At 39.5% G+C, this 21,712-nt stretch overlaps 3 protein-coding genes across 4 annotated transcripts; 1 reads left to right on the top strand and 2 right to left on the bottom strand.

Annotated features, from left to right (window-relative positions):
* On the top strand, nucleotides 1-3,699 carry ckap4 (cytoskeleton associated protein 4). Its single transcript, XM_008400550.2, has 2 exons — nucleotides 1-602; nucleotides 2,334-3,699. Exons 1-2 carry the CDS (start codon nucleotides 285-287, stop codon nucleotides 3,510-3,512), a joined length of 1,497 nt encoding a protein of 498 aa, XP_008398772.1. The 5' UTR covers nucleotides 1-284; the 3' UTR covers nucleotides 3,513-3,699.
* Nucleotides 3,700-3,792: 93 nt separating this feature from the next.
* ikbip (IKBKB interacting protein) lies at nucleotides 3,793-11,693 on the bottom strand. 2 transcript variants are annotated; one of them, XM_008400548.2, is made up of 4 exons: nucleotides 11,262-11,692; nucleotides 11,066-11,183; nucleotides 6,009-6,230; nucleotides 3,793-5,002 (listed from the first exon to the last, which is right to left on the bottom strand). In XM_008400548.2, the coding sequence occupies exons 1-4, from the start codon at nucleotides 11,471-11,473 to the stop codon at nucleotides 4,436-4,438; spliced, it is 1,119 nt and encodes a 372-aa protein (XP_008398770.1). In that variant the 5' UTR covers nucleotides 11,474-11,692; the 3' UTR covers nucleotides 3,793-4,435. The 2 variants fall into 2 exon arrangements, with proteins under 2 accessions (XP_008398770.1, XP_008398769.1); XM_008400547.2 differs by lacking the exons at nucleotides 3,793-5,002; nucleotides 6,009-6,230 and adding an exon at nucleotides 9,232-10,340 and having other exon boundaries at nucleotides 11,262-11,693.
* A 465-nt stretch (nucleotides 11,694-12,158) lies between these two features.
* Nucleotides 12,159-21,332, bottom strand: arfgap3 (ADP-ribosylation factor GTPase activating protein 3). Its single transcript, XM_008400546.2, has 16 exons — nucleotides 21,157-21,332; nucleotides 20,465-20,583; nucleotides 19,859-19,931; nucleotides 19,633-19,764; nucleotides 19,423-19,503; nucleotides 18,930-19,023; nucleotides 18,787-18,846; nucleotides 18,624-18,670; nucleotides 17,509-17,663; nucleotides 17,300-17,431; nucleotides 17,093-17,218; nucleotides 16,194-16,349; nucleotides 15,134-15,260; nucleotides 14,898-14,985; nucleotides 14,216-14,340; nucleotides 12,159-14,127 (listed from the first exon to the last, which is right to left on the bottom strand). The coding sequence occupies exons 1-16, from the start codon at nucleotides 21,223-21,225 to the stop codon at nucleotides 14,110-14,112; spliced, it is 1,602 nt and encodes a 533-aa protein (XP_008398768.1). The 5' UTR covers nucleotides 21,226-21,332; the 3' UTR covers nucleotides 12,159-14,109.
* Between the last annotated feature and the right edge of the window lie 380 nt (nucleotides 21,333-21,712).

The raw sequence follows: 21,712 nt of genomic DNA, 5'->3' as shown, positions 1-21,712 counted from the left end.
CACTGGTGTTTTAAAACGACACAAGCCATTCATTGTTTCGCGAATTGCTGGTGGGTTTGGGACATTTACCCAGACCCACGCAGAGTCTGTTTTTTTGGACATATAGGACAGCCCCCATCCGCATACCTCGACGCTCAAAACCCCTTTGGAAAGACACGCCGCGCTCCCTGATACGCTGCTGCTCCACAGTGGGGCTGAACTGGAAACCCTCTCTCATCCACGACTGCACAACCAGCGCAACCTCCTTCCTCTCGCACTCATTTGGACCGAACCTCCGCCGAAAGATGACGACAAAAAACCGACCAAAGAACAGCGAGAAGAGCGCAGCGGCCAGCCAGGACGAGGCGTCCAGGAAAAGCCAAAAGAGCGGAGGCGCCACCAACGGGGTGAGTGGCCCCGGGCATCAGGGGCCCCGCTCAGGTAGCTGCCTCGGCCTTCTGGTAAACGCGGTGTTTTACGCCGCAATGATAGGGGCTGCGGGATTTGCGGCTTTTTATTTACAACAAGTTGTGCAGGAAGTCCGTCAGATCCACGCACAGCATGAGGAGAGCGCACGGAGAGGCGCGGAGCTGGGTACCAAAATGGAGAACGTTCTTCAACAGGTGAGTTACAAACTAAGAGAATCGATTAAACATGACTGAAACGTCACGTTACCGAGTTTAGATGGGTTTCTGTGACATATTTAAGGTTGGAGGAAACTAAAAAGATCAAACTCGCTGCTGAATTCTTAATTAGTTTTGAATGACAACCAGTTTAAAACTTTGTAATTATAACTTCACTGGATGTTTTAATAATCTGCCGCTGAATTTAAATCTGAACAGGATTTATTAAGATGACATGAATCACTTCAGTCTCAAGTGGCAAAAGCAAGAGACACCCAACCCTTTGTCTCTTAGATTGTGTGAATGTGAACTGAAATATCCTTTGGTGTTAAAAAAAATATGCTAAAGCACTTTATTTTATTATTTTTATTCACAAATAATCTTTTTTGTAGAGCCATCGTTATCTTACATTTGCTGGTCTTTTGGGGTGTACTTCCTGAAACATTTTGCTGAAATTGTAGCAGCTGAAGCTCAGATTTGTTGGAGGACATCTTTAAAGAGCATTTGGTGTTAAGTCTGGAGTTTGACTAGGCCGCTTTTTCCATGCTCAAGTCTCCTGGCTCTTAATTTTTTACCGTGGAGAAAACAAAGCACTCGTTTTCTAATCTCCATGGTGATGTCAAACATGACAGTAAGACAAGGTCATAAAATCAGTGTACAGAATGAAGTCAGGTAGCAAATCTTAAAAAAATGTCATTATGTACCAAAGATATACGCAAAATATATGAATTACAAAAAAAACTTCCCTCTACAAACGCTGATATTCACAATAGAGATGAGGCCAAGACTCTTTCTTCAGCAAAAAACACTAAAAAGTGGAAGACACAGAAAACCACTTCATACCTGCTGTTAAGTACAGTGGAGGTTCTATGATCCTGTGGGCCTCACTTACCTTCAAAGGTCCTGGGATGCTCGTTAAAGTTCATCGTCATTGCTTTTTAAAATATAAAAAAGTAGATTTTAAATAAAAATCTGCCAGAAGACTGAAAATAGTGTGCAGAAAGAAAAAAAATCCCGTTAACAACTGAATGTTGCAACTGCAACTATTCATTCAGGAGGACGAGGAAGGTGGAGTCTTAACAGTTCAAGTAATCTACTAAACAAGAGTTAATATTAGAGCTCAAATGACTAACTGCACTCAATAAAAAGGCATTTTTTTGAAAGTGTAATTCTCAAAAGTAACTAATCCACATATATTTTGCATTTTAATCAAAAAAACAATGGCGCAGTTGCATTTTAGGCAATGAAATGTTTATTTTCTTATTCAAAAAGGGAACTTAATTATTTGCATCGTTGAATGTATGTCAGTAGACGAGCCTCGGCTTTCCTTCTGCTCCATTAAAATCTCACTTCACAGCTCAGTCTGTGATTTCTCCCATTGACTTGGATTCCTCCAGGAGAAATTTCAACTAGGCCGATTTTCTGTCTTTAGTTTTAGCAAAGGCAGCAGAAGAAGTTGTGTTGGCCACACCTTAAAATATTGAATGAAGTTGATGCAGATTTAAAAACAGTTTTCACTGATACCAGATAAAGTGCAACACAAAGGTTTTTGCTTTGAATTTATTTTAATAGTAGGATCCTGACAACATTTTTCAACTTGACGTTCTTTGGCCTGCATGCCGATAAGTTTGGCCACCGCTGGCGCAGGACAAGCAGCTGGTTTTTACCAGATGAGTCACTTTCTTCTCCGATTAACTGATTATTGATCGATTGTTCCCGCGTCTTGTCAAGGTGGACTCTCTAAGAAGCAACGTGGACGGACTGGAGTCGTCGCTGGGCGTCACGCGGGTGGAGCTGGAGGCGGCCGTGAGCCGCATGAAGCGGGGCGAGGTCGAGACCAGGAGGGTGGAGGAGGCGCTCCAGAAGCTGCAGAACGACCTCCTCAGGGACCTGGCGGAGGGCGTCCAGGAGGTCAAGGAGGCCCGGGAGAAGGACTTCTCCTCTCTGGAGAAAACGGTGGAGGAGCGTCTGGCCGAGGTGAGCCAGTCCATCTCCGCCAGCGTGGCCGAGTTCGCCGAGGGTCAGGGCGAAGCGCAGCGTCAGCTGGCCGACTTCAGGGCTCGCCTGGGCGACGCCGCGGACCCCGCGCTTGTCAAACAGGAGCTGTCCGCCGTCGCTGAAGTCGTCGCTGAGATTAAAACGGCCAAACAGGCGGCGGACGCAACCTCCAATTCCCTCAGAGAACAGATCGGCGCCGTGAGGGAAGAGCTCCAGACGCGCAACAAGGAGGTCGCCTCTCTGTCCCAGGAGGTCGAATCGGTGAGGTCGGTGATGCAAGACACCGCCGGCAGCCTGAGGCAGGCCCTGTCTGAGGCGGAGGCCGGGGTTCAGGCCCTGCAGGACCAAACCGTCACCCTGCAGAGCGGCCTGGAGCAGGTCTCCAACGCCATCCGCACCGTGGAGGAGAAAGTGAATACGGCGGCGGCTCAGGCTCAGAAAAGATCCGACGACCTGGAGGTCAGGGTTCAATCATCTGAGGAAGGCGGGGTATCACTGACTGCTTCGCTGTCTGACATCAGCAGCAAGGTGGAGTCGCTGCTCGCCAAATACGACGGACACGAAAGCAGCTTATCTGCACAGGGGGCTGCAGTGGAGAGAGTAAGAACAGACCTGAAGCAGGAGCTGGAAGAAATAAAAACCCAAATAGAGGCCCTGGATCAGACTCAGCCGCCTGCAGAGGGCTCCACCTCCCTGCAGACGGAGCTGGAGAGCTTAAAAACTGCAGTGGAAGAAGTGAAAAGCAAAGCAGACACGATAGAAAGCCAAAACCAGGCCATTCGCACCCTGCAAGAGTCGATGCAGGAGACGACGCAGGCACTCGCTGGTTTAGCAGAAGTTAAACGAGATGAAGAACGAAGCGGCCTGGAGGATCTGGAGAAGAGACTGACCGCTGTGGAGGACAGGATGTAGACCACACGAGGCGTTCAAGGGCTTTCAGGATGAGGGGAAAAAACACCCAGACTACTAGTCATGCAACGCCGCATCAGGATGCCGAAACAGGAGACAAAACTCCACGTTACTGTTATGAAGATCTGCTTTCTAGAGCTGGAATCTGACGTCTTGATGCTGCACTTCTTGTTAGAACAAAAAAAAAAGAGAGAAACAGCTGAGACTGCTGATCTGTGAAGTTCAAACCTACACTCATTCTGCACTGTAGTTTTCTTTTACTTTTTTAAACCTCCAATTGCGATTTTTAAGCACTCCTTTGTTTGTTTTAGAAGAATAAAAAAACAAATGTTTGACCTGAAGCCGTGAATTTTTATTTTAAGGGAGTGAAATTTATAAAATTATGTCTTGAGTTTCGCTGCTTATCGCTTATTGACTCTTCTTACATTTTATTCGCAGCCACAGATTTCAGTGTATTTTAACCAACAAAATCTAAGTGTTAGGTAATTGTCTGCTTAAATAAATGCTAAAAAAGGATGTGACGTGCAGCATCATGCTGTGGGATGCTTCTGTGGATGACGACCCAAAATGCATGACCAGAACGGCAGTCGACTGATTTAGAGCAACAAATTATTCACATCTAGTTTTTCCCATTTGAATTTTTCTGAATTCCAGTTTTTCCCCCATTTTATAAACCCAAAATGAGGATTTTCTGAACAAACCAATAGCTATTGGTCATTATTCGACCACTATGTAGGTTGTTTTTGCAATTTGAAATAATAGAAATATAATGTGAGATGCTTTTGATGAATGTTTTTCTTCTTATTGTTCAATCAGATGCAGGAGAAGCTAGCTTTTAAACAAGCGAAGCGGCTAGTTTGTGATTTGTTTTATGAAAAATGTTTATTGCAGTAGTTTGACAGGTGATCATCAGATATAAAACATAACTATTTTAGGTTTTGCATCTCTCCGATGTCAGACAAATCAGCTATCTCACTGACCTGTTTAGTCGTAACACTTAACTCTCCCTCCACTGCTGTGAGGTTCAGCAAAGTCTGTCGGAGTTCAGCGATCTCACGCTCTCTTTCTGACAGATCCTCCGCCAATCGCCCGATCCTGAGCGTCAGGTCGGACACCTGCGGCTCAAATGCTCCGAAGTCTCGTTTAATGGACGCCACCTTTGGTTTGAGGTCTGCAGCGAACGTCAGCGTCCGTACGAGGCGAGCGCGGCCGCTCTCCAGCTCCCGCAGGCGGTCTGATATCTGGTCGTCCACGGCGACCAGCTCAGGGATTCGCTTGCGGAGCTGGTCGATGGCCTTGGTGTTGCGTTCAGACGCAGATCGGAGGCTGGAGATTCGGTCGACGCTGCTGCCCAGGACGTCTCCGATGCGTTTGACCATGCTGCGCTCCACCTGACCGGTTTTGTCCTCCAGCTCTCCAACCTGCGACAACACGGAGTCCAACTCGGACCGCAGACCGTCCATCCGACGCACGTCCGTCCTGACAGAGGAAACCTGCAGAACCAGCACCAGAAAATATACGCACAGCTCCACCAATCAGGCGTTGATAAGAAAATAAATACAGAAAAAACTAGAGGAATTAAGACGTACACTGCAAAAACACAAAATGTTACGAAGTACTTTTGCTCTAGTTTTTAGAGTAAACATTTTAGTGCACTTGAAAACAGACAAAACTAACTTAGAATTCGCTTTTCAGCAAGATAACAGTTTAAGTCAATAATAAAAAAAGTTCTACTTCCCCTGGCAGATTATTTCACTTATAACATAGGAAAATCGTCTTTATTTCAAGTGAAATTTCATCAATATCGATGATGAGGAGTTAGAATTTTAACACAATATTTTGTGGTACTATTGTGATTACGATAAAAATGATAATTTAAAAAAAAACTAAGACAGAATTTATAGTGCCACAAACAAGTTTATATCACTAAACTGCATATAGAGATATAAATTAATCATATTCATATTTACTGATATTTATTGATGCTTTTGTGGAAAACATAGAAAAACCTTTAATCATATTTTTTAACAATACTGGGATTTATCGTGCGATATATCAAAAATCTTCTAAGAAATTTATCATGATAAATCATACAATAATTCCCCACCTGTATCTATTACTTAAAACAAACTTCTTCATTTTGATGAAAAGTTATTTGCAGGTTAGTTTTGTCTTATTTCAAGATATTTGCACTAAGAAGTAGACCAAAAAACAAACAAACTTGATTTTGTGTTTTTGCAGTGTATGCAGACCTAAAAGCACATACAACCTGTATTTCAGACTGGAGTTCATAAGAAACATTCAAAAGAACAAATTAAAGTCCAAGACTGATTCAATGTAATGAAGGGTTTTTGTCAACTTCGGGACAGAACTCTTCAAAAGACAATTCTTCTTTAAAAACTAGGAAAAAGTTGTGTTAACACTGAGAAAAATGAATAAAATCATTCACATTTTTCCAGAAACATATTTACGAGAAAAGAAAAAAAAAATCAAACGCACCTTGTTGGCGAAGTCCTTTGTAATGGCCGAGGTTCGCTCTTCGATTTGCGTCACCGCGTCTCTCAGCGACGTCAAGCTGCCGTGGAGCTGCGCTCGTTTCCCGCTCAGCCCGGCGGCCCAGTCGTTCAGCTGGACGACGTCCCGCTCCAGAGCCTCCAGCCGGGGCTGCAGGTTCCCCGGCTGGGCCGCGAGACCCTCCAGCATCTGCTGCACGGTTTCACACTGAAACAGGAAGTACAGTTCACCACCCAGAAGACAAAAACGTAAACAACTGGGATAAAAAAAAAAACAGGGACTTTGTTCTCTTTTTACACAGTAAAATTCAAGCATTTTTAAGGTGAGTTTCCAAACTTTTCCAGGACCAAACTGGACTCAAAAACGATGCAAATTAACTAAAAATAAAGACAGTTTCAGTTCATTATTATTTGATTTCATTTGTTACTTTTATTTATGTTTGGTGGTATTATTCTATATTCTACAGCAGGTACAAGATAAAACTAAAATATAACAAGATTTTACATTTTCAAATGTCTGTAAACCAGACTGGTCCGAAAACAAAACACTAATTTGACAACAACAAAAAAATGAAAAAACTATTTTTATTTCATTTACACCGATCAATAAGTCACAGAAAAATTAAGAATAAATATTCATTACATCGAACCAACCCAAACAAATCATTGGTAAATGACATTCTTGCTCAAATTAAATGTCAAACAAACAATATACAAAGAAAGTAAAAAAAAGATCGCTTAAAAAAATATTCTCGCTACGTTTTCTGGCATTTAGTAAATATGAATAATTTTGGTAACGTTCAATAACCTAAAACAAAATACATTGAATCTGATTTAACATCAGACAGTGAGAAAAAAAAATCATCTTTTCAATTATTTTTCTTTCCAAAATGATTTTTTTATTGAATCAACTCAAACAAAATGCTTTCACTTTTTTCAGTGCTTGAAAAATAAATGAAAAATAATAAAAGTGTTGCTTTGCGCATCTGTATGACTGACATCAAATGTTTCATCAGTGCTGTGAACTCGATAGCGTACAGTAACAACGTCTGAGGTAAATGAGTACAATAAAACACTTGAGCAAACTAAAAACCAGCAAGAGAAAACAGTCAGTAACGTTCTGTAACGTAACGTTAATGTAATGTAACGTCAACTATTCTGCAGATTTTTCATCATTTAAACCTTTTTATACAGTATTAAAAATGAAAATAAACAATTCAATTCCATGTTTAAAGAAGAACATTAACATGTTATTGTCTAAAATGCAATAAGAGCATTTCTTTAGGGAACTATTGATTATTTGCAGCTAAAATAAATACTTCTAACTAGAGATGTGCCAATCAGGTTTTTTCCTGCCGATACCGATCACCCATGAGGGCCGATCACCGATACCGATCACCGATACCGATCACATAATTATTAGTTATTTATTTTTTTATCATAAACACTACCGGTTACATTATGCGGAAAAACTGACCATGAATTCACCTTAATTTAGACAAAAACTTGTTTTTAATAACTTTTTTCAAGAAGAAAACTAAACAAAACAGGCATTGTGCAAATTGTACTGCTATCAGTAATACTATCTTTAACAGACTGATAACATATGAAGGCTCTGAAGAGGCTAAATAATGCAAAAAGTCAAAATAAAACCTCTCAACATTGCCAAAAAGTTCAAGTATAAAACTTAACATTCAAAGGCAAATACAGGATCCATTACAATAAACAATCCAGAGTTACTGAATGAAAACTTCCTGATAGCATGGCGGCTAGCTGATTACTGCTAGTTCTGAGTGGCTGTTTCTAACTGAGCGGAGTAATTATGCAGAGCAGGGAGGAGATCGATTAATTTTTCAGAGATTATTTGTCTCATGTTAGGACAGCAAAAGTTTTAACAAGTGTGTAAAATGTATTTTTTTAAGTTTGATGCTGCAGCTTTAAACAGGGGTTCGGTGTGAGAGTCACTACCATGTGGAGCAGAAGCGGTGCTCCGTCTGTGAAATATTACTACCTGTAGCGCGGAGCAGCGGTTCAACAGCGAGAGCAGAACCAGCGTCTTGTATTGCAGCTCGAAGACTTAAATCATTTTGCGGGTTATTTGTTTAGCTTTCTGACCGTCATGCTAATCCGGGTGAGTGTTTGTAGCTGTGCGCTGCTTTACCTGCTATCTTATCCTCCATATGTCTTTTTTACTGCAGTGAGTCTCGATGTAGCCAAACTCCTCAAGTATGGCATTGTTTTTATGTCGTATTAGATTTGTCGTGTTGATGCATTTTGACGAGCTTTAATTTTTCCGCCGCAACACGCAAACTTCCCCATTCACTCAGTGCGTTATATTTACACATCGCTTAGGATTTGTTGCTGCGCGTTTGAGCAGTGTGAAGGAAAGAGACCAGCTGCACAGGCAGGCTGCGAAATGACAAGCAGGTGATCGGTATCGGCAACAAGAGACAATGATCGCCGATCACCGGTCATACACTTTTTCACGGAAATCGGCCCGATTGTGATCGGTGACCGATTGATCGGCACACCTCTACTTCTAACATCAACATATGAAAAGCTCAGGATTTTCTGCTAGACTTTAACACATTGTAGGACTGATTCATTAATTTTGGATTAACTGAGGTTGCAGTTAATCCAACCTCAATTGGATTAACTTTATGCACTTTGTTATAAAGCTTCACTTTATAACAAAGTGAAGCTAAAACTAACAACAAAAGAAACAAAGGAGGGTTTTTTGTCTTAAATGAAACATTTGTATATTTTCTGCACAATTTTGGTTTAATTTCTGCTCTGAGTGTGTTGTTCTTTCAGCAAGTTGACTTTTTTTGGAGTCTGTATACAACGGTTAACGATTAATCAATTACTAACACTGCAAAAACACAAAATCTTACCAAGTATTTTTGGTCTAGTTTCTAGTGAAAATATGACAAAACTATCTTACAAGCAACTTTTTAGCAAGATATAGGGGCTTGTTTTAAGTAAATCGTGATTAAAAAGAACTTGTTCTATTGGCAGATAAATTAACTTTTAACATGTGGAAATGTTTTAAATAATCTGCCAATGGAACAAGGACTTATTCATCAATATTAAGAAATTATTTTTAAGTAAACGATATCTGGCTAAAAAGTAACTTGTAAGTTATTTTTGTCTTATTTCACGTTTACTAAGATATTTACACTAGAAAGTAAACCGAGAATACTTGGTAAGATTTTGTGCTTTTGCAGAAATTAGTTGACCATTACTTAAAAAAACCCAAAGAAAACGATTAATCACGATTAATCGAGTCAGAACTATAGAAAACTGTCGCTGCACATCCACCTGATCAGAGAAGAATTCAGCTTTGACTGCAACAAAAGTATCACAAACACCTTTTAGAGTTTTAACTGTGAAACCTGATTAATCGCGATTAATCGTTTCAGCCCTAAGCGTCATCATGAGGAGTCAGTTCGCTCAGCTCTTCCTCCAGCCACGGCTCCTCCTCTTCGTCCTTCCACTCCTCATCCTCCAAAGTGCCGGAGTCGGTCAGGGTCCCGCCTCCGTCTCCCCTCAGCACCATGGTGAGTTCACGAACCGCCTCCTTGACCACGGACAACTCGTTCTTCATCTTCAGGATGCTGTTGTGGGCCTGCAGGCGGTCCAGCTCCTGCCTGATCTCCAGGATCTCGTTCAGAGCTTTCAGCATGCTGTCCTCGGTGCCGAACACCTGCAGCGTCACTTCCTCCAGACGCTTCTCCGCCCCGCTCAGGTCGCCGTTCAGCTTCAGGATGGAGCGCACCGCCTCCTCCACCTTCGGCAGCTGCTCCTCGCACTGCTGGGCGCGGGGGATGTGCTCCTGGAGTTCAGAGGTCAGCTCGGCCTCCCTCTTGCTCAGGCTGCCGATCTGCTCCTGCAGCTTGTGGATCTGCTTGGTGTTCCAGTCCAGGTGCTCCTGCGCCCGCTTGGCGTCGTCGTCCTCCGTCCGGTCCAGAACGCGGGCGTTCCTCTTCGTGCTGTCCTCCAGCTCCTCCAGCCTTTTCGCCAGCGCCCGGGCCCTCTGCTCAGCCTCGTTCACCCGCTCCGTGGCGCCGGCGTGCGCCTCGCGGGACTCGGCCTTCAGGGCCGCCAGGTCCGCGGTGACGACGGCCAGCCGCTCCTGCCACGTCTCCGTCACGTTCAGGAAGCGGGCATTGACCGCCTGCAGGTCGCGGGACGCCGAGTTCTCGTCGGCCTGCATCGCCATGGCGACGGCGTGGAGGGCGGAGATGTCCTTCTGGAGTCTGGTTACCGTGGAGACGGTAGAGAGCACCGCCTGAAGGTCGTCCTCGGATGCAACGAGCTACAGCCGCAACACAGAAAAGGAGCGCGGTTTCTGCGGAGCTGCTTGACTCTTTCATGAGTGACAGTGTTGGGCTGATTTCAACACATTTGGCTGTAAAAACTAACTTTAGGTGGGGTTTTTTGTTGTTTTTTTTATAAAGCTATCAGAGAAATTATCTCGAAATAGTTATTGTGTGGCAGAAAAGAACAAAACATTTAATAAAATCCCATACCATTGCACTTACCTCATTAGTACATTTATTTTTAACCTCTAGAATCTGTCAAACGTGACATCATCAATGATTAGTCAACAGTTCACCAAGTGTCACTTTGTAGTAGTGACACTAACTACAAAAACAGAAATCCCAGGGCAACATCATAAACTAAAATGACATACACAAAAAACTCAAGTCCGATTGTAGTCAAAGAGCCTTAAGTCCTTCTCAGTCCCAATAGGATCAGGTTCTGGTCAGAATATAACAAAGAACAACAAAAAATGTCACAAATCTGAACGCAATCGATGACGTAGGTTACAAGATTATATCTAAGGCTGTAAACTGTCAGATCTGGCAACCCTGCTGCTGTAGCGGTAAAAACAAGCCGCATAGTTTGCTTATTACTTGACTATTTCTACGACTCGGGTTAAATTACACTAAGCTTTAAAATTAAAAGAAAATATTTCAGACATTTTGAGAGAAATGGCCTCTTAACTTAGCAGCTGCTTCACTCCAACTCCAGCCGTACCTTCTTGGAAACTTTCACCATCTCTTCCTCCATGTCCAACAGGCTGGAAGTTTTCCCGTGCAGAGCTTTATACTTTTCTTCCATTAGAGAAAACCTTTCATTCTGCTGCAGCACCACCCTGAAGCACAAAACGCACTCAGCCAAGAAGCAATACACAAAGGAAAATTAATTTAAAACTATAAATGTGCTAACTTACCAGCTCAAAACTCCGCATGCTACTAGCGACAGTAAACACATCAAACCTTTAATGTCTGGACCTGAGGACGTTTTATTTGCTCCACTGTTCTCTCCGTCTTCCGTTTTCGCTTTTTGTGCTTCGCCTTTACCGGTGGCAGGTGAATTTTGCGGCATTTCATCGTTTTGCTTTTGAGACTGCGTCTTTTTCCTCTGTTTAATTTCCGTAGGCATTTCGCAATTATAAAATCCCGCTTTTAAACAATCGTTACCTGGTTTTAATCTTTAAAAATATAGTCAGTTATTTCATATGTAGCAGATAAAAGCAGGATATCCTACTTAACGACAAATTCATAGTGAATTAAGCGATAAATATCTGATTTTACCAGCGGAGATTAGCTAAAGTTACCGCTACTGCTCCCAGGAAAAGTGCTGCCTTCATTGGAAATTGGTCAATTTAACTTCAAACTGTACCAAAGCAGTACAACTAATACATTAGTATTTGCTCGAGTCTTTAGTTCTGTCCTAAATCGTAAATAACTATTCCATACCTAATTTAAAATCTTAGTTACTCTTTTATTATGTACACACAAGGTATAGCAGTGCCAAATACTAAATGTTCCGACAGAGCAGGAGCTTCCATGAACGCAGCAGCAAGCCACGTTGGCGAGAGAATTTACGAATTTCATCAACATTAAAAGCATTTATTTTAATATTTTAGGTACAATTAATTAAATTTCATAATAGAAAGAGGATTATATAAATATTCTACCATTTTAATTGATTATTTAGTGATTTCCAGTCTATTCTTAGTTCCTCGTTTTGCAAAATTAAACTTTTTTTTTTTGCCTACATGCAAAATTCCACTTGCTAACAGAAAAGTTAAGGCAAAACAAACTTGAGTCAAAAATGGACAAAATGATCATCAGTAGCTTTATTTTATGTATAAATGATAACCAAAAGCTCTTTACAACACTGTACTACACAGCCATTACTGGAAACTATGATTTCATCTTATTTTCAGGATTTGTCTTGTACGAATTACAGAGGGAACATGCAAAATTAAACAAAGAAAAACGTGTAACAAAGCAAAACGTCATACAAAAAAGAGACAAAGCAAACATAAATGCATCTTTAACTCAGAGACCAAAAACAACCAGGCCAAAGCTGCCATGTGCAAATTTTCAAACTAATTTTGAGTAAACGGAAAACAAGAATCACACCAAAACATTACAATCAGGTCAAGTAAAAAAACCTTGATACTTGGGCCAAGGCTTATGGTGATGGGAGCAAACAAATATTCTGTTAACGGTGTAAAAATCTTTGACTTTTGCCTCCAAAATAAAAAAAAAAAAAAACATGCTAATGTATCCTATCCAAAATAGCTCTGACCAGTCAAGTAATGGATAATAGACATTTAGGAGGTATGAGTAGTGCATCTTTTGGACGGTAACAGACTTCCAAAAAAACACCAAAAAAACAGCAGATGGTCGTTTAGGAAATCCGGCTCCAACGCCTAACTGTTACATTTTCCAAGCAAATCCTCGGCAGTGTTTAGTGAATAACTTCTGCTCCGTCTGTGTGGATTCCTGGACGTTTCTTTTTTTTTTACCAGTAAACTATTGAGTTGAACCAGGACGAGCAGTCAAACCCACTTTGCATGCCAAATATATACAGATATTTCATCAAGATTAGTTAACTAAAGAGGTGGCAATTTTCAGAATGGGACGGTTTATATTTATAAAAAGCAGAGACGAAGATTAAAAAAGAAAAAAAAAAAAAAGACAAGATTTCCTACAGAAGAATTTTGTAAATTTATACAAAACCCAACCGCACCAGCATTAAAGGCGCACGTTTAATTTTAGTAAAGTTTAATATTACAATAGTGTCAGCCAAATTTGAATTAAACACTTTTAACAGTGTAATGAACCTACTTGAAGTAAACTGATTTTTTAAAGTGGTAATTAAGTAACAAAAAATATATATATAGTGATCGTCTTTGGTGATAAAATTCAGAGGAGGAAACCAGTTTTGCATTTATAATTTAGTCTTAAAGATTTTTTGTGCCTTTTCAGCTAACCACCCGACTCCATGATAAATATGGACATAAATATTATTTGCCATTTTTTTATACAGATGCATTTCAAACTGTTTTTCAAGACGGAATGATTATACAAAACAATCCATCATTTTTAAAGACACTAAAATTGCTCGTTACCTAAAAGCTTCACCCTGACGAAACAAAAAAAAAGTAGTTTAACTGAAGCCCAAAATTAAAAATGACATTCAAGATGGATGTCAATAAACCTCTGGCCATATTGTATGAAAGCTTAATGAATCAGTTCTTCTTCTTTTGGTAACTTCATTTGTCTGACCTCAACTCAAAGAATCAATAGTAGCCCATCTGGTCCCTTACGGTTTCTGCCGTCTTTTGGTCCGCTCTGTAAGGAAGCAAACCTAAGTGCACTTCGGGGACTAAAAGGACACTTTCAAGCTTTTCTGAATCAACAAGAGGAACTTGTAACGGCATGATGACCTGGTGAAACCCAAATAATGTGGATTTGATCAGATAAATAAGCAAAAAAAAAAAAAAAGAAAATGTTAAGGAAAAACTCTTCATGACACCACGAAGCTACTCCATCTGCTAATTACAGCACTTCTAAATACACAAACCCAGAAACCTTAAAGCAGAGTAATTAATATTCAAGTCTCCAAGTTAAACAAAAAAATCATCTCTTTTTCCATTTTTTTTAATATCTGCACACGTTGTTTAATACCAAAAATATACAAAGAATAATTTTGGTGGTAAACGTGCAGACTTGCTACGAGCGTCGATGTCTGAGCTCCTGGATTTACGTTCGCACTGCCACTTAGGAGTTGTAGTGGTCCTAAAAAAAGAAGCAGAAGATAACCGAGTCATTAACAAGATATGAAAGAGTCTGATTTTATTCAAAGAGTGTTGAGTGTTTGACTAACCTGAATTGTGTTGACTACGCCGCTGGCCATGACTGACAGTTTCCCTGCGACTGAGCGCACGCCGAGTTTGAGCTGCGACATGTCGGGAGCGTTGGGCAGCACGTTGCTCAGACGGTATGAACTTCCTGTAAACATGAAGCGCGAGTCAAACACAAGAGAAGAGGTCCAGATGGGAAAACTCCCTCACAAAAACCTAATCCCTGATGAGTAAAACGCAAACTGATCATGTGTAGAAAAGTGGGACTTTCAGGTGCTTCCATTCACTACTGTTATGGTTACCACAATCACTGCAGGGCGAGCTCATATTAATTCCTCTGATGACACGAGAGAAGAAACTGCATTTACCTAAAAGCTTTCAGAATATAACGGACAGACTTGTCTCAAAACAAAGAGCTTTTAAATCCCTCAGCAAGGTGCTGGTTTGCCGGATGTCCAACCTACTACTTTTAGACATTTCTCCTGACTTCCTTCTGATATAGTATGCATTTCAACTGCCTTGTTTTTTATTTGCCGACACATTTCTCAATTTTACATTTAGAAAGAATAGAAGTACTATGAGGAAGTCCAGAAACGAGATTAAAACGGAAAATGCAAAATCACAAAAGATTTTCTGTAATTTATAAATTTGTAACCTCTGTACTACGTGTATAAAAACTGACCAAAAAGATAAGCTGTGTCTCACCAGTTTCTTTCTTTGGATCATCAAAAAGGTCTGCTGAACTTATCGAGGCGCTCCCTGAAAACCTCTCCAGTCGCGTCCTGGTTTCGTACTGAAGAGAAAAACATTTCGTTTTTAAAACAACACTTTTGTGAATCAATTTGTGAGTTTGATTGCTTCTTTCTCCAGTTTCCCTAAAAATGTGGAAATAATTGTATTCATTTTATAATAATGAAATGCAGATTTTGCTCATTTTGTACCTCAGAGTTGTCTTGTTTTCCAAAATACATGTCAGATGAGATCGCCTTGACATCGTCTCCAAACTTTTTCTGAGCTTCTCCAGAATCCGAGTAGGATGGCAAGTCAGCTTTTCTCCTGGCAACAGGCCTGTTGATAAAAAGTTAAACATCACAGGAATGCAACTATTCAAAAGGAAACTTTCTCAGATGAATACTTTGGATACATTTCAACATGACTACATTTGTAAAATAAGTCTAATGTTTCATTTTCTGTCACACTTTGAGCTGAAGAAATAAAGATTACAAGACAAGAATCATAATATTCCAGTCAAATTTATAAAAACTAGTAAATTAAAAGATTTTGGATCAATTTTCCATCATATACCATCATTTCGTACTTAAACATTCTTATTTTTTGTCTATAATACCCGGGCACACATTTCTCTTCAATATGAGAATAAGTTAAAAACTGTAATCAAAGTTACAAAGTGTGGATGCCATTTAGTCTTAAGTCAAAATATCAAGTATTTCTGTATGTTTTTCAACAATAGTTATTTTACATGATTCTATCCAACTAGCAGAGATTATGCAGCACAATAGCCTCTATAAAATATAAGCTGATTCTATGCAATTTTATATTTTATTAAATAAATTAGAAATGCAGAAAAGACAGAAGTAACTGTTTCGTTACCAAAAATGCAAAGTTAGAAATCAGAAATGACCAGATCAGAGAGAACGAACAGGATGGATTAACAACCACATAAAGGTTATAATTAAATCAACTCAACAGCATTTTATAAAGTATTAGTAGAGTAAAAGCTTCCAGTGAAAACAGGACAAAAAAAAAACCGGTACATGTTTTATGTTATTTTCCACTGTTTTACTTTTTTTTTTTTTCAAGTGATGCGTAAACACCAATGTTTCTTTGTTCCCCTAAAGCACTTTAAATAACCCTATAAATGGTGCTGCACACATAAACTTACCATCAAAGAGTACAAGTTGGTGAAGGACTAAAATGACCAGCACCCACCAAAAGTAACTATAAATAATTCAAAATATATAAATACCAAAATCATCCTACCTGTCGTCAAATGAAGACACGGCGGCGGACATGAAGAAGTCCGGCTCTGGTTTCTTGCTCTCCTTCATCCAGCCTCCTCCGCTGCCGCCATCATTTCCCCAACGCATAGAGAAACTATCAAAGGTATCCGTTTGATCCTCGAACCGTGAAACATTCCTTAAAAAGAACAAACAATAATTCAGTCATTTCAAAAACAGAAAGATGCTCCAACACTAAATCGATTTGAAGGGTTTTTTCGCCACAAAAAGTCTGGAACAAGACATTAAAAAAGCCAGTTAATATTAAAACTAGTAGTAGACTTCTGCTTCATAGCATGCAAATTTTTAATTTTGCATATCCAGACCAGAATGTTACTCCAACTGCGCTGCTGCAGCGTTTTTGTGAATCAGAAAACATCTTATTTAGGCGACGCTACAGCCACAGTTAAACTATGGAGAATATTTTGACAGAGGGAAATTATTAGACATGCAGAGCTATTTTATTCTAAATTAATTAAATAAATAGAAATCTTTAATATTTCTTTTTATTAATATTAAGATTTCTTTCAAGATTTATTTTTATTCATCTCAAGATTAGATTTTCTTTTGATCTTTTTTAAAATTATTTCAACATTTACTTATTTCATAGTCGAGTTTCATTTAACTCTGTAAAACACTTCATGTTTTATTTATTATTTACTTATTTCATTTTAAGCACTTTATAATTTTCTGGAAGCTAAATATGCTGTAAGTATAATTATTTTTTTCCCCAACTAATCAAGAAACAACTACGGGAATACAAAGTCATCTGGATTAGTTTATTTCAGTAACCTGCAACAAAAAATAAAAATAAAAAACTTATAAAGTATATAACATAAAAACTAATGATAACTGAACTGTGTTTACACAGACTTATCTGACCTTGAGCTAAACGTCCCGTCGTACTCGTCTTCCTCAGTAAACCTGCGGCCCTTGGTGGTCTTGGCTCCGAGCGGACTCTCCTGCTGGATGATGTGCATGTCTGACATGACGGAGTGAGAAACTCCGCTGCAGAGAGACGAACAGAACAGACTCCAAATAAGAACAAGACCCAGACAAATCGAACAGATTTGTTAATCATCATCCTACCTCCTCATACCCAAACCCATGCCCAGTCGCTCGGCCTGCTCCTTCTTCTTCCCCTCCAACCCCTTCAGCTTCTGCTCCCCGATTTTCTTCTGCTGCTCTAAATCTTTGTAGGCCAGACGCATGGATGAAGCGCTTAGGGAAAAAGTAAGAAGAGATATAAAAGCAGGCAGGTTTTATGCTTTAGTGGTTATTTCAGGTGGTGTTCTCACATGGAGTCCTCAGGTGTGATGTTCCTCTTGGCGCCTGTGGCGGAGCTTTCTTCTTTCTCCCGGAGTTTGTCGGCAGCCTGAGCCGCTTTCTCCAGCTCGGAGAAACTCTGGCTGCTGACCTTCTGGGCGCCCAGGCCGCCTTTCTTAGAGGCCAGCTGCAGACAGAGGCGTCAAGAAAGTGTGTAAAACCCCACTTAGATTCAACGTTCATGCAGACGAGTCCATTTTCTGAAAAACGTAGCCCAATACAAGCCCTTAATATCAGCCGATAGATAATTACTGATTAGTTTTTGCTTTAAATATCTGGAATACTAAACTGGTGGCGTCCATTTTTTATTTTTAAGCAGTTATGAGGCACAGTGAGGAAACCTTAAACTGCTGCTGCGGAAGTTACTCAACAGGCTGTTGCTAGGTAACCAAAGAAGTGAGGGAGTGGTTACTAAGTAACCAAAGATTCCACCTACCTAGCTTAGCAAACTGTTGTGAGAGGCTGGATGGCTAAAGCCTTTTTCTCTACCAACATCCCCCAGAAAGCAAATTCAAATAAAAAACTTTTATTTTTATTGTGAAAAAAAAATAGTGAAAAAAAAAATAGGGTTTTTTGAATTTGTACAACATTTTGGACAGTTTGCCTTTTTTTTTTTTTTTTAAATAGTAACTATTTTCGACAAACCTTGATCAACTCTAATGCACAACTCAAATTTAAACCCGATCAAACTGAAATTTTAAGTTCAAACACTTTTACAAAAAAATCTGTTTTTTTTCCGATTATTATTTATTTTATTATGCTAGTGAGACATCATAGGTCTAATAAAGCTGTAAAAATCTGATAGTTTTCGCATTTATATGCAAGCCAAAAAGGTATTCATACATCTGGCAGATCCAGGATTACCAGTGGAAATAAGCAAAAATCTCACAGTTACATAGACTTCTTAATTTTATCCTAAACATTTCCGATGGTGGCTTCAGTTATTCTTGATAAACTGCAACAACGTGAATGGTTTATTACTTAAAATAGTCAAAACTTTGCTGATAAGTTAATAGAATTCATTGCAAACACACAATTAGAGTGAATGAATAGGAGATTAGTTTCCAAAACATGTCTTTCTAGTTACCGTTTTCTTGGCAGGTGCTGGCTTCTTTTTTAGAAGTGAGGATGGCTCTAGAAAACAAAAACAACAAGTTTACTTTTTCAACAATTATTACAAGAGTTTAAAAAAAAAAAGTACTTAAATACGTTAAAGGGAATCGTTTATAAAAACAAAACTTCAAATAAACCTGGATTTGCTTTTGGGGAAACGCTTAGTATTTCAACACTTGGGCCCTCTTCTGAATTTCCTGAAATCAAAATGCATGTTTGTTGGATCGGTGATCATTTAAAAAAAAAATGACAAAGAGAGATCTTTTCTGACTACAAATACCATTTCGATCCTCATCTTTCTCATCGGTGGAAGGCTTTTCTAGTGTGGGGCTGCTGAGACTCATTTTGGCCATGTTTAGATTTTCAGGCACATCCTGGAAGACAGACAGAAAGGCTAAAACACTCAAATACCCTTTACTGGAGAGTATAAGCATACAGAGGAATAACTGATGCATCAGCATAAATATGTGGAGATTTCTCAACAATTACCCCTTTGTTGTGATTGCAGTTAAGTTGAATAATCATTTTCATTCACAGGCAAAGCCAAAATCTACAATAAACGTATCATAAAAAAATACAGTGACTCTAAATCTACATCTCTACCATATTGTTAGCTAAATAAACTGCAAAAGTTGTAAAAAAAAGTCAAGTTTTAAGGCACCATAAGGAGCAAAAAGCATTCAAAGACAGAATAAATGAACACTAAAACCATTGCACTGAAAAAAAAAACATGATAACCATAAAACAATGGGATCTTTGGGATATTTCTTTACCTGTGAATGCAAACTGAAGAAGTCCACATGCTTGTCCTCGGGTGAGGTTGGAGAAAGAGGACCCTGACTGTCAAGCCACAGCTATAGTGAAAAAGGCAAAAGCAGCAATTAATATTAGCTTAGACACTTTAACTAAAGTTTGATAAGCAAAGGAAGCTTATCAAATCTCTGGCTTCCAGACAGGAAGCCAGAGATTCCTGTTCGCTGTACCTCAGTGCCATGACGTCTGGTAGCTTGCGTGGCTAAAGTTTTGATCTTCTCCCTGTACAGCTGGGCGGCACGGCTGTTGTATTTAGCATTGGCGGCACCAGCTTTGCACCCATGTTGATTGAAAAATGCAATCTGTCGAAGCAGAGTCAAAAACAAACAGAGAAGATTCAACATATTTCTAATGACGCCGGAACATGAAGGTTTCCTCTCTTCCATCGGCACTCACAGCACTGGCGTTGCCTCCCACTTGCATACATCTAAGCTGGAACCATGACCAGTTAAAATCCAACTCAGTGGACCTGCGTAACAGAACAGACAAAGCGTTAGAGAGTAAAAACAGGTTTAAAACAGCACTAAAATGCTGTGCAAAAACTTTAAAACAATAGAATAAGTTGATGAAAAGAGGAAAACAAAAAATAATAATACACAAAATTCAAATATCTCAGTACACTTGAAGAGGAAAGTACAAAGTACAAACTTACAAATAACTTTTCAGCAAGAAATATGAATAATTAAGGAATTATTTACTAAAAACATGCACAGATTTATTGCTGAAAACTTACTTGTATGTTTTCAAGTATACTAATAAATATGTACAAGAAACTACACCAGAAATACTTGATAATAGATTGTGCTTTTGCAATGTATGAATGAATTTAAATGAGTGTAACAAAGCTTGGTTCCATAAATATTAAAACAGAATGGCTTAGATGAAGGTATACTGAAACGGTCCAGTCAAAGTCTAGATTGGGAACTCGAAAATTGCCCACAGGCGCTCTTCATCCAGTTTGTCAAGAGTCTGAACAATTGTTGGAAGAGGAAAGAGTCCTACCTAATAAAGGACAGGTGCACTCCCAATGACCTGTGAGTCCCAGAGCAGTCTATGCAGAGAAACACCCCGTAGGTGATGCTGGCCCAGCTGGGGTTTTTAGCTGCACAGTCGAAGCAAACCTGAAGACCAAAGAGCAAAAATTGATCACAAAAACGAGGTAATATCTGAATTCACTTTTTCTAAATCAATAGTCCGACACCAGTCAAACAGCTGTGAGGGTCTGGAGCACATTTATTTTCAAACAGCTGTGGACGACTGGGTCTGAATTACAATTTAAAGTAGCATACAGTAAAACTGTAAATGCTTTATTTTCATTAACGGCGCCAGAAGAGACGTGTGTCAGTATTTAGTTTGGACTATACACCCGAAAACTAAGCCTAAACAAACAAAACTCATGAGACGGGCGTCTATCCGTTTTGGCTAGCGCTACATCTGTTTGGAGTAATTAACTTTTAAAAAACGGTCATTTCAACTAAATTGTAGCCAGGACATAATTAGGATGTCTTAACAACCTGTTTCCACCAGTCAGGCTAATTTACCATGACAAAAAAGCGGATAAGAGCTGACTAATCTGGTTAAAAGGAGCCAGCAGGCATTTTTTTTAACAAAGTGCGACGTGTCATATATCTCATTAGCTTTAGCGGACTTCCTTGTTAAAGACACCCCAACGTTTCTCGTTCATAAAAACTCACCTTATTCGTTGGAATGGAACGCAGACGCTTGAAAATGGCAGAAATATCCTGTCTGCTTGGTTCAGCCATCGTTTCAGCTGGTTAAAGAAATGGCATCTAAAGAAGCTCCGTGTTTTTTTTCCCCCAATAACAATCCAATGCGACACGTCAGTTGGAGAGCAGCAGGACCCGGCTCTGATTGGCTGAGCACAGCCCGTGGTTGTGTTGTTGTAGAAAAGGCTTCTGGGTAATGTAGTTTTCCCCAAAAGCAACAGCTTGGTGCTGGACAGACGTTTGCGCGTCTTTTTAATGTGACCTTTCCATTGAAAAGCCTTTAGAAGCAGCATTTCAGTCACCATCAGGAAAAAACTAGAATTTATATTACATAAATGTGATATATTGTCTAATAGATTGACTCAAGATTAATCCTCAACGATGTGATTATCATTTTGACTAGATATGATCACATTCAAAATTTTTTACTTAAATAAACCAGCATTAATAGTATTTCCAGAATTTTGTTTCAACTAGTTTATGAATAAAATGCTATCTTGATATGAAATATTTAGTCTACAAT

Source organism: Poecilia reticulata, linkage group LG23, assembly GCF_000633615.1.
Source record: "Poecilia reticulata strain Guanapo linkage group LG23, Guppy_female_1.0+MT, whole genome shotgun sequence".
Lineage (NCBI taxonomy): Eukaryota > Metazoa > Chordata > Actinopteri > Cyprinodontiformes > Poeciliidae > Poecilia > Poecilia reticulata.
The sequence above is the reverse complement of the archived record's forward strand: the minus strand, read 5'-3'. Positions and strand labels throughout refer to the sequence as shown.

Bases quoted from the DNA above. Each gene is read 5' to 3' on its own strand.
- ckap4 (XM_008400550.2), top strand. From the start codon at position 285: ATGACGACAAAAAACCGACCAAAGAACAGCGAGAAGAGCGCAGCGGCC. The intron at 603-2,333 runs GTGAGTTACAAA...CGTCTTGTCAAG, and splicing joins TGGAGAACGTTCTTCAACAG to GTGGACTCTCTAAGAAGCAA.
- ikbip (XM_008400547.2), bottom strand. From the start codon at position 11,473: ATGCCTACGGAAATTAAACAGAGGAAAAAGACGCAGTCTCAAAAGCAA. The intron at 11,184-11,261 runs GTAAGTTAGCAC...TTTGTGCTTCAG, and splicing joins GCATGCGGAGTTTTGAGCTG to GGTGGTGCTGCAGCAGAATG. The intron at 10,341-11,065 runs GTACGGCTGGAG...TTGCGGCTGTAG, and splicing joins TGGTGAAAGTTTCCAAGAAG to CTCGTTGCATCCGAGGACGA.
- arfgap3 (XM_008400546.2), bottom strand. From the start codon at position 21,225: ATGGCTGAACCAAGCAGACAGGATATTTCTGCCATTTTCAAGCGTCTG. The intron at 19,765-19,858 runs GTGAGTGCCGAT...CTGCTTCGACAG, and splicing joins TGGGAGGCAACGCCAGTGCT to ATTGCATTTTTCAATCAACA. The intron at 18,847-18,929 runs GTATTTGTAGTC...TTTTGATTTCAG, and splicing joins GAAAGATGAGGATCGAAATG to GAAATTCAGAAGAGGGCCCA.